Source organism: Primulina huaijiensis, unplaced genomic scaffold, assembly GCF_012295235.1.
Source record: "Primulina huaijiensis isolate GDHJ02 unplaced genomic scaffold, ASM1229523v2 scaffold32597, whole genome shotgun sequence".
NCBI lineage: Eukaryota > Viridiplantae > Streptophyta > Magnoliopsida > Lamiales > Gesneriaceae > Primulina > Primulina huaijiensis.
The window spans coordinates 1-12,032 of record NW_027357642.1 but is presented as its reverse complement, the minus strand read 5'-3'; the positions used below and the strand labels follow the sequence as shown (position 1 = coordinate 12,032).

Below are 12,032 nucleotides of genomic sequence, written 5' to 3'. Positions count from 1 at the left end.
CAAATGGGTTGGCCCAATATCTCTGGGCCCAAAGCTTGTTTGAATCTCTCGTAAACCAAACCGGTTTTCTTTTTTCCTCGTATGGCCTGATTGCAGATCGCCCAACGGAGTGACAAGATACAAAAAACATTTACATATTCTATATTTTCTTATAAAGGAGTTTTAATTCAAGATCTTAAATTTTCAATAAAATGAGGAATCTTTACCATTTTTTAAAATAAAATATTTTTTTAACTAAATTAGTATTTAATTTTTAATGAACAAAAAATATTGTGAAGTTAATGTATATGCAATTTTAGTATAAACCAAATGTTTAAACGAAGTAAATCAATTTTATCTGTGAAAACTGAAAGGTCGACATAGATATATTCGAGCTCAAACTCAATTTAAAATTTGAATATTTTAAAATGTTTAATTAAGTTCGATTTGAATCAGGACTTGAGATCGGTTCGGTTCCTACCCACCATAAATTGATAAAAAAAAATGTAGTCGATGAGAATCCTTTGCCGGCTAGACAGAAAAGTGTGGATCAAAATAAGTTTATACCTATTTCTATGTTTGAGGAGAGCATTGGGAGACAAAAATGATGAATATTTATATTTATCACATATTTTATGAAATATTAATATGTTAATAATGTCAGAAATAAAGAAGAATTAACATTGTCANAAAAAAAAAAAAAAAAAAAAAAAAAAAAAAAAAAAAAAAAGATGGTAGGATTGATTTCGATAAAAAGTCATTTTGATTATTTAAAAGTTGTGCCTAATTAAACAAATTTTAATATGTTAACTCCAAAATGCAGAGAATAAATTTAACTAGATGAAACTTTACGTGTAATTGTAAATATATTTGAAAAAATATCATCATCTAAATTTTACTGCCGTGAAGGGAAAAAAAATCAAATTATGAAGAATGAAAACCTTTTTACAATTAAAAGCTTAATTCTTGTCTATGTGAAAAAATTCTATATAATCTTTCACTTTTAAAAGTTCAGACAATGAATTACCATATAAACAAAAAAGGTTTAGACGATGAAAACCCATTTTATTAAATAATTCATTTACAAATTTATTTTAATCGATAGAATTGTACATACTTTACTAAATTAAAATTAGATAAATTAATAATCAAATTTTAAAGCCAAATAATGATAAAACACTTACAACCAAGACATTTTTATGTGCAAATGACATTATTATTATGTTATAGAATAAGACAGTGTTTGGTATGGTTGATAAGGTAGGTTTATGAATGTTTAACCCACCTTATCTCTTATTTGGTACGAATGATTATTTAACCAAGTCAATCCCCTCCTATAAATGATTAGGTTATATTAACTGGGATAAAATAATTAATTCTGACCTCCTAAGATTATTTATCATACTCTTATTCCATCATATTTTTCCAATTTTACCATTCTCCTAAATCCAAACGCATCACCACTTCCCTCCACCGACCGCCGGCCGACAACCCCCGCCGCCCGCCGCCGATCGTCACCGGACGCCACATGCCGCCGACCACCCCCGCCGCCTCTCGACGCCGATCACCCCCTCCGACCCCCCGCTGACCACAGCCGCTGCCGACCACCCCCTCCTCCTGCCGACTGACGCCGGTCGTCGCGGGCTGTCCCCCGACGCCAACGCGGCCGAGCACCCCCTCCTCCTGTTGTCGCTGCCACCGCCACCGCCACCGCCGCCTCCGACCGACAATCACACCGCTGGCCGACCACCACCGTCGCAAAAGTGGAAGAGCAATTTCGTCAATTCAACAAAATATTATTATTTATCCAATTCTTAATAATCCTACCAAACATAATATTATTTTATCATTATATATTTCAATCATTTTTTTATCATTTATGTGTTAATCATTCTGTAATCCTATCATTCAAACCAAACATGACTTAAATGTACTGCACATAATAATTAAAATAGTAATTTTTACCAAAAATAAAAATAAAAATAAACGCCTAAATATATATAAATATTAATATTGAAAATATCTGGAGAGATTTAACTATATTACGCCTCTAATCCTTTTCAGGCTAGGGTTTCCGGCCTTTCACCCATATAAATATACGCGCTCTTCCTATATCTATCTTCCCCCCTTTGTCCTCAACCACGAATTCGAGGCTTAAAATCTCTACCTAATCTTTCTTCACTTCAAATTTTCCCTTCTCCTACCAGTTAAAGGTTTTTTTTCGGTTTCTAATCTTTCGATTTTTTTGTTTATTGCGTTCTATTGTGGATCTACGTTTTTCATTTTGAGTTTTGTTGATCAGTAATTTTTATTTTCTCGATCCAGGTTGTTATGTTGCTATTTTCCCTTTGTTTGATTTATAGATCTGTATTTCTATGCGATTTATTTTTTGAGATGAATCTGGATTTCGTGTTCATTGTTGTTAGTTTTGAATTTGTTAGTGGTCGTTTGGATCTGAAAATGGAGATTTTAATTGGATTCAGTTGGTTTTAAAATATTGAATTTGAAGTTTGAATCGATGACCTAAACAGTTGTGATTGAATTACTTGGCTGTTATAATTTTAAAACATATTCTAAAATTGATTTTGAGATTGTGGATATTGAATATGATATTTATTTATATACGCGCGATAGTCCTCAGGATTGACTATATAATATATGCTAAGTAAGATATATTTTTCTGTTAATAGTTACGGATGCCATCATAAGAGTCGATCTGTATCAATTTTTTTAAAAAAAAACATTATCTTCACTTCTTCTATTAGTAGGGTTTGGTTACCTATTTGAACTAAGTCTGGCGGTTCTTTAAATTTTTTTTGCGTTTTGGATAAGAGGATTGCTACATGAGTGTTCATGTTATGTATCAATGTTATGGCTTATCAAAAGTATGCCAATTAATACTGATGAAGTAACAAATGATCTGAAAATTATTTATGAGTTTCACGCCACTCCTATCCTTAAATCTGATTATAAAAACTATCTAGTTCTGCTGATCGAGGACTATCATTTTCTTAGTCTTCTTTTTCAGTTGATAATATTTGTGTACTTGTACTTGGATTCCGTAAATTTTTACAGGTACTGATTGGTACAACTGCGGTCACTGCAGTCAGCAATAGTGGAGGAAGTCAAGTTAGAAACGTCTTTTATGTCTGAACAGGCCACTTTCGTTTTATCGTCGATCGGGTTACTTGGAGAATACTGTCCTTGGTCAAGAAAAAAAGATAGCCATTTCGCTATCAAAATTGGCTGCACTCATCTAGAGTCTTTGCAAGGATACGATATTCACGGCCAACATTTCCAGTTTATGTGGACTGCTCCCTTAGCTTGGTATTTTTACCATATCGAAGATGAGTTATATTTTCTTCATCTGTATAAAGATATCCTGCTTAATTTCTGAGTTGTCATGCAGAGATACATATTAAAGAGTAGAAAATGGCTCTGCTGAATATTGGCGCTGGAAACCAGGATGATGCCTTCTACAGGTATAAGATGCCCAAAATGATTACCAAAATCGAGGGTCGTGGAAATGGCATCAAGACCAACGTAGTCAATATGGTTGACATCGCGAAGGCATTGGCTAGGCCTGCTTCATACACCACAAAGTATTTTGGTTGTGAACTGGGAGCTCAATCCAAGTTTGATGAGAAGACTGGTACTTCCCATGTCAATGGGGCCCATGATACAGCAAAACTTGCTGGACTCCTTGAGAACTTTATCAAGAAGTTTGTCCAATGTTATGGTTGTGGGAACCCTGAAACTGAAATTGTTATCACAAAGTCGCAAATGATTAATCTCAAATGTGCAGCTTGTGGTTTTGTATCAGATGTTGACATGAGGGACAAGCTGACAACATTCATTCTCAAAAACCCTCCTGAAGCAAAGAAAGGATCAAAAGACAAGAAAGCAATGAGGAGGGCTGAGAAGGAGCGGCTCAAAGAGGGTGAGGCTGCCGATGAAGAATTGAAAAAACTTAAGAAAGAAGCTGGAAAGAAGAAGGGCTCGACTGGTAATTTGAAGGATGTGGCCCCAAGAGTATCCAGCAAGAAGAAATCCCATCACTCTGATGAGGACCATTCGCCATCTGGTAGCCAGGAAGATGAGAATGAAGCAGCAGTTGCTGCTGGCGGCGGCAGCGATGATGATGTTGAGTGGCAGACCGACACATCTGCTGCAGCTGCGCAACAAAGAATTCAAGAGCAGTTGAATGCTGTTACCGCCAGTATGGTCGTACTTTCGGCCAACGAAGATAAGCCAAAATCAGGGAAGAACTCTCCAGGAAGGGAAGAGAAGCCTATAGTAAATGGACAGGCAAATGGGGTTAAATCTGTCAAAGCTCATGTGGAACTTGTTGATGCAATCAAGGATTATGTCTCGAAAGGTTCTTCCACAAACAAACTCAAACCCTTTTTGGAATCTCTCACTGGCACTGCCCAAGAGATAACTGATGCCTTTTTTGAAGCCCTGTTCGATGGAGTTGGAAAAGGTTTCTCGAAGGAGGTCGCGAAGAAGAAGAACTACATTGCTGCTGCAGTTCAGGAAGATCGTTCACAGCCAAGTCTGCTTCATGCCATAGAGAGCTTTTGCGTGAAAGCAAGCCCCGAGGCAGTAAAAGAAGTGGGTTTGGTCTTGAAAGCACTTTATGACAACGATATGCTGGAAGAAGAGTTCTTAGTGGAATGGTACGAGAAAGGCTTGCATGGTGTCAATAAAAGCTCCCCAATTTGGAAGAATGTGAAGCCGTTTGTGGAGTGGCTGCAGAGTGCTGAGTCTGAGACTGAAGAAGAGTGACACTCTTATGCATACCAAGTCTCTGTTATTTCACCTATTACTATTTCTGTTGGTGCATCTTTACTAGTTTGCATAACTTCTGTGATTGATAATAATGCCATCGACTTGGTTCGAGTGGCTTAGTAGTTTGATATTCTCATGAGTATCAGCGTGGTGTGTGTTGTGTTAGAAGCCTTTTTCTAGACGGTTGAGGCCTTGAAAGCTTTAAATGTGAACTAATGTGGTGGATTTTATTGGGTTTTATTATACCTTGCTGTGCTTGTCGTATAAATCGGTGGAGTATTTCAATGGTATTTAATCAAATAATATGTTGTTGGGTAAGGATGAGCAATTTTGCGTCTTCATCTCAAATTTCTTAAATCTTTACCCGGCTACCGGTGATATGGTTGATATTGGTGGTGATTTTGAGTAATTTTGCAACTGTATTTCATGATCCCAAGTTTGGTTTTTGTTTTCAAGTTAGAAATTTCATGGTAGCTCTAGATTTTTACCTTGGTTTTTAATTATTAAAATTGGAAAGGCGATCTTAATTTAAAAGTCGTCAAATTTTCCTATCTGCATTATCATTTCATATACTCGACGGATGAGACTATCACCCGTGGTTGGCTGGGGAAAAAAAATTGGTTTGGTTTTAATTTAAAACCCCTAAATTTGGTTGATTTTTGGGTCCCATGATTGAAATGCACGAATGAAATCGAACCCAAGCAGTATCGCGTTTTGTTGTTTAAGCTACAGCAATCTAACCGAAATCAATCTGAGTCATAGAAATAACAATCAAAATAAAAAATGTTTTAAAGTATGTGTTAGTTTCTTCTCTTTTCCTCCAAAATGCAGCCAGATTTTGCTAATGATATTCAATTGTAATTCAAAATAAAGAACTAAGTTTTAAAAATTATAAAGAATATATTTTTGCCAAAAACAACTCGCATAGTTCGACCAGTTTGTGAATCAATTCAGTTTAATTTTGGTTTGAAAAAACTAAAAAAAAAAAAAGAAAAAAAAAAAGCCAATTGATAACCGAGTTGTGTGAACGAACTGTGGCCCTGGTATTCATTATTTCCTCCGTTGAGAAATTTTGCCTACAAGTCTTCCCCGTGGAGAATAGATCACTTTGATCCCATGTTACACAAACATTCGCATAAAGAAGTCAATTGTTTGATTGTTTTGCTGGATATACTCCATATTCTTCCCAAAAACATCGTCAAAGTCGAACAACAGCACAAATTCATGACAAAATTTGTTGTCTTCGTCGCAGCCACAATATTACCTTCTCTGTACAACATCACAATTTACTCTGCTGAAGTAGATTTTATCTTAACCAAGGACAAGAATTCAATTTTTGCTTTCAAGAACTCAATCATTTTGGACCCTTATCAAGTCTTGGCCAAAAACTGGTCCAGTGATGCATCCGTTTGCAGCTGGATCGGTGTGTCTTCCAGCGCCGACACCAGGAATCAACGAGTCACATCCATAAATTTTTCGGGTTTTAGTTTGGATGCAACCCTTGCTCCGAATTTTGGAAACTTGACGTTTCTCATATCTTTAGACCTCAGCTTGAACAATTTCGGACTCCATTCCACCTGACCTCTCTAATTTGCGCAGATTAGAAGTGATCAATTTAGGGTCCAACGCATTTACCGAGAAATCCCATCATGGTTTGGAACCTTACCGAGACTTGGGGAAATTTTTCTGGGCAGGAACAAATTCTCTGGCAGCATCCCAACATCATTATTCAACAACTCAAGGCTAAGGATATTAGGAATGGCTTACAATTTTCTAGATGGAAATATCCCACAAGAAATCAACAATATTTCTTCTTTGGGATCATTAGATCTCAAGTACAACGCCATTACGGGTGTGATACCCCACGGTATCTTCAACATGTCTTCACTTGCATCCATCGATCTCACTGGCAATAGCCTGTCAGGTAGTCTTCCACCGGATATGTGCGATAATATGTTGAAACTCAATCAACTCTTTCTCTCTAGTAATCAGCTTCATGGAGAAATTCCGTACAACATATACAAGTGTGAGGAGCCTCAAGATTTGTCCTTGTCTTTTAATCATTTCAGTGGTTGCATGACGAGATCAATTGGCAGTTTAACAAAGCTCCAAAATCTATACCTTGGGATAAACGATTTCCTGGCGGTGTGTATCTTTTTCTATTTGAACTAAAAATATGTCATATAATTTCTTGACTTGATTTAAATATATCTCAGAATCATATTTGTAAATAATGTTATTATATGATGGCCTTCATTTACAAGAATCCTTGTATCTGAGTTTTGATTACGCTCCAGGAGAAATTCCATCAGAACTTGGCCATCTTACACGTTTAGAGTTATTGAGCATGCGGGGAGACTCTCTAACAGGGAAAATTCCATCTTTTAGCTTCAACATGTCCTCCATGATAAGTCTCGATCTAGCCAACAACAGTTTGTCTGGAAGCCTGCTGGTTGGCATGTATTTTAATCTTCCAAACCTGGAACGGATGTGGCTCTATTCCAATAAGCTAACTGGCAAATTTTTTACCACTTATGGGGATGTAAACGCCTCTCTTTCTTTTCTTGTCCGAAAACAGCTTCACAGGTCACATACCTAAACAAGTTGGAAATCTCACCGGGCTGCAATATCTTTATCTAGCTAATAACAATTTTACAGGTGTGTTTTAGAGAGCAGAATTGATATTGATTTTTCTTTTAAAGATTTCATGTGTATGCCACAGAATAAACTTCGGTTCTGGATAATAATTTCCCATGAGTAGCTATTTTGACAGGTGAATTGCCATCAGAGCTTGCAAAACTTAATCTTGTGGTATTTAATGTTGCTAACAGTGAAACATCTGGATCTATCCCATCCTTCATGTTCAATATTTCAACATTAGAAATGATGGAACTTTCTGACAACAGTTTTTCATGCCGTCTTCAATCAGCATTGGGACTTTGGCTTCCCAGTCTTGAAGAGATTTATTTGTCTGACAACAGATTCAGAAGGGTAATTCCGAGCTCCAATAGCAAAGCTTCTAACCTTAATATCTTGGTCATAGTCACGGTCACCAACTCATTTTCTGGCCTAATACCTGAATTTAGTAATGTAAAATTTTTACGCTGCGTTTTGATTGGAGACTGGAGAGAATAATCTAACAGGAGAACACTATAATCAAGAAATGAGATTCTTATCTTCACTAACAAATTGTAGACAGCTGGAGTTTGTAGAAGTATCATTAAATCAGTCGATGGAATCCTCCCAACCTCCATCGGAAATTTTTCGGATTCTCTTTAGGTCTTCAAGGCATTTGGATGCAGAATTAAAGGGTCTATTCCTTAAGAGATTGGAAACTTGACTAGCTTGAAAGATTTATACTTGAATAGCAATGAGCTGACAGGATTCATCCCAAGAACACTAGGGAAATTAACAGGACTCGTGCGTGTATATCTTGAATACAATAAGCTTGAAGGATACATCTTCAGCGATCTATGTCAGTTAAAAAATTTGGGGGATTTGTACTCGAGTAACAATATGCTGATTGGGGCAATTCCTGATTGCTTTGGTGAGCTCAAATTCACAAGAAGATTATACTCAGACTCCAACAAATTCGAATCCCGTGTGCCCTTTAACTTGTGGAACCTGAATGACACTCGGCCGTAAACTTGTCGACGAATATTCTTAACGGATCCCTGCTACCTGCTATTGAAAATCTTAAGGTTGTCGGAGAACCAGACTTATCACAGAATCAGTTCTCAGGTGAGATCCCTAGTAATATTGGCGATCAAGAATCCTTATCTTTCCTTTCTCTGGCCCCAAAACATATTAGAAGGATCTCTTCCCGGGTCTATTCGAAATTTAAGAGGTTTGGAATCCTTGGATCTCTCCTTCAATAATTTGTCTGGATTCATCCCAATGTCACTAGAGGAATTCGAGTACTTGCAATATTTTCATGTGTCTTATAATAGACTAGAAGGGCCAATTCCTGCTGGAGGAAAATTTGCGAACTTCACTGCTCAGTCGTTCCTTAATAACTCCGGTCTATGTGGTGAAACACGTTTACAAGTTCCACCTTGTAAAGGATCAGCAATCTTGATAGTGGCTTTGATTGTTATACTAATGAGGAAAAGAAAACCGAATAGAGGCACACTGGAGTGTGAAAGTGCATTAATTGATTCATGGGGTGGAATTTCATATCAAGAACTCTTACACGCAACAGATGACTTCCATGAAAGCAATTTACTGGGAAGTGGAAGTTTTGGTTCAGTATACAAAGGAGTGCTTTCTGATGGCTTAGTTATTGCTGTTAAAGTTTTCAATCTGCATTCATACAGAGTAGCCAAGAGTTTCAAGACAGAATGTGAAGTTCTTAGCAAAATTCTCCACAGGAACTTAGTTAAAATAATTGACTGCTGATAGAGATTTCAAAGCTTTGGTTTTAGAGTACGTGTGGTGGGAGTCTGGATGAATGGCTTTATTCCCAGAAGTTTTTCTATTTGGATTTGTTACAAAGATTGAACATAGCAATGGATGTTGCGTTATCCCTGGAATATCTTCATCTTGACCACACATCAGTTATCATTCACTGTGATTCAAAGCCTAGGTACATATTGTTAGATAATTATATGACTGCCATATTAGTGATTTTGGTATCGCCAAACTCTTTGACGAAGGGGAGTAATGGCTCAAACCAAAACTCTTGCAACGATCGGATACATGGCACCTGGTAAAAATTTTGTGCACTACATAAAATTCCACTTCAAAATGTTGGATCTGAACATATCTTTAACCTGTCCAATTGTTAAATATCAATGCCGAATATGGGACTCAGGGAATAGTATCTGTTAAGAATGGAACTTGGACCTAACTCAACCCCAAAAGCTAGCTCTAGGGGGGAGGATTGTCCAAGTCAATATATGTAACATCCAGGCAATTTACCCAACCGATGTGGGACAACTAACACACCCTCCTCACGCCTAGGAATGAACATCTGAAGCGTGGAGTTTACAAATGACCCAATTATGGGCAGAACGGGTTGCCTAACTATAGGAGGTCCAACACGTAACGGTGGAACTTGAGCTCCGATACCATGTTAAGAATGAAACTTGGACCTAACTCAACCCCAAAAGCTAGCTCTATGGGGGAGGATTGTCCAAGTCCATATATGTAAGTCATAGGTATTTTATCCATCCGATGTGGGACAACTAACAGGATCGACCAGCGGTGATGTGTATAGGTTCGGTATAGTGCTTTTGGAGACTTTCACAAGAAAAAAACCGACTGATGAAATGGTTTGACGAGGAAACGAGCTTGAAAGATTGGGTGAATATCTCACCATAGAAGAAAACAATACTTGAAGTTGTGGATACCAATTTGCTTAAACCAGAAGGCCTGGATTTCTCTGCAAGGGAGCAATGTTGTCTTCTGTTCTTGGTTTGGCGATGAGTTGTTTGGCCATTTCACCTTCAGCCAGGATCGGAATCAGGGAAGTCGCTACCAGACTATAACAGATTAGAACCATGCTTCTAGCAACTAACACTCGTAAGTCAGCAGACTGAAATATGTACGGACCTAAAGTTACAACCACATTATTTTGATATGTGGATTTTTATTATACTACCAAGTAACACGTACGTTGCACGTGGTGAACAAACGTTGTAACAAGTAAGTGAACATAAAACACTTATATTGAATGAAATCGAAAGAACCATTTTCTATTGAAAATTCATAATATAAAAAAAACATTATCAAATTTTTTCTTATTTAATCTTCAGTTTTTGGGTCATCTCTGTGTGACTGTTTTGTCTAAGTTTCTTCATCATTTTACTGAAATCATCTATTTTTTCATTATCTTGAATTTTTATGATTTCTCCTTTGAAACATGATGAATTTTGTTTCTTTTTCTGTGGTTTTGTCTTTTCCTTAGTGTTTGTTGTCTTCTTATCTTCATGTTGTATTTGTTTTACCCTTTCTTTTGCGTTCGTTCTTTTCTTATCTTCATTTTATATTTAATTGATGTTTCAGTTCTTTGTTTTCTTATCAGTACTTTTCTTGAGTTGTGGTTTCTCAAATCCATCTACGATTATTGTTGCTATTCCATTTTTAGTCGAGACAGACTTGTCTAATTTGAAAAGAAAATTTTGATCTTATTTTCTTGGTTGATCAAGTATTGTTAAATGCTCCAAATTATTTTTTTATGCAATATAAAATTTGTACTTATTGGCAATGTATTGGATTATTATAATATTATTCAAATAAATATTTTAATTCACATTAGTATGCATGTCAATTATTTTTTGATAAAGCAACCAATAAATGTCTCAGTAACCTCTTCGAACAACGTCACTCTAGCTATTTCATTTTCATCTTGAACAAGCATTATTATCTGGTACTTGAAAAATTAATTTTGAGAAAATATACAAAATAATTAAATATTTTTAAGCATGTAAAGTTAATGATAGTTGCAATACATTGGGACGATCTCGATATTCAGCTTCACAAAGTGTTGAACAAAACTACTTTCCTCCGGTGAATAACAATGTCATCTTGTTTTTGAAAATTATTTAATGATCGAATCTTCTTGATGATGTCAATGATATATGTGCATAATTATATTATTCGATTAAAAAAATATACGTAAATATAAAAATAAAAAAAATGGAAACATGCTTTGGTCATTAGTGTAATTTGAATTACTTGCTAAATAATCAAATTCTCTGAAGTGAAAATTAAGTTTGACTAAATTTGGCTTCTTGCAACTCGGTGACTAAAGCTTCTTTTCGCATTATCAACTCAATATTCGAGTTTGCATTTGGATAACAAGAATTTATTTCGTTAACGATTGGATTTCATATAAGTAACTTTTGTTACACTTTAAAAGCTGCTCAAATTGTTGAATAACATTTGAAAAAATCAAGCCATGTACCATAGTTTCCTGCAATATCATATTCATATTGTTAGTACATAACTGGTGGTCCGAAAATAATGCTATTATTTGTTTTAAAGAAATATATAATTTGAAAAGTAGTCACTTGTACATTTATGAAAGTTAATTTTCGAATAGTTTTTGAGTTACGTCTTGTTGAAATTTGATATCTTTGTCGAATAATAAATACTTTGACTACTATATTTTTTTGATCATGTTGGAACATATCAATCAGCATCACATCAAGATTTGTCATTATTGGTATGTCTTTATTACGGACGTGTAAAACTTTTCTTTGACTAGTGAAGTAGGTGCATGGTCTGCCGTATATGATTGAATCTGATTTAAAATTGTT

General features: G+C 35.9%; 1 protein-coding gene and 1 pseudogene across 2 annotated transcripts; both read left to right on the top strand.

Moving 5' to 3' along the window:
* Positions 1-2,022: 2,022 nt before the first annotated feature.
* On the top strand, positions 2,023-5,080 carry LOC140968176 (eukaryotic translation initiation factor 5-like). Of its 2 annotated transcripts, none has more exons than XM_073429051.1 (3): positions 2,023-2,192; positions 3,055-3,306; positions 3,389-5,080. In XM_073429051.1, exon 3 carries the CDS (start codon positions 3,412-3,414, stop codon positions 4,765-4,767), a length of 1,356 nt encoding a protein of 451 aa, XP_073285152.1. In that variant the 5' UTR covers positions 2,023-2,192; positions 3,055-3,306; positions 3,389-3,411; the 3' UTR covers positions 4,768-5,080. The 2 variants fall into 2 exon arrangements, with proteins under 2 accessions (XP_073285152.1, XP_073285153.1); XM_073429052.1 differs by having other exon boundaries at positions 2,056-2,203.
* A 1,575-nt stretch (positions 5,081-6,655) lies between these two features.
* LOC140968174 (uncharacterized) lies at positions 6,656-10,357 on the top strand (annotated as a pseudogene).
* Positions 10,358-12,032: the final 1,675 nt, after the last annotated feature.

Excerpts from the sequence above, each read along its gene's own strand:
- LOC140968176 (XM_073429051.1), top strand. The coding sequence starts at position 3,412 with ATGGCTCTGCTGAATATTGGCGCTGGAAACCAGGATGATGCCTTCTAC.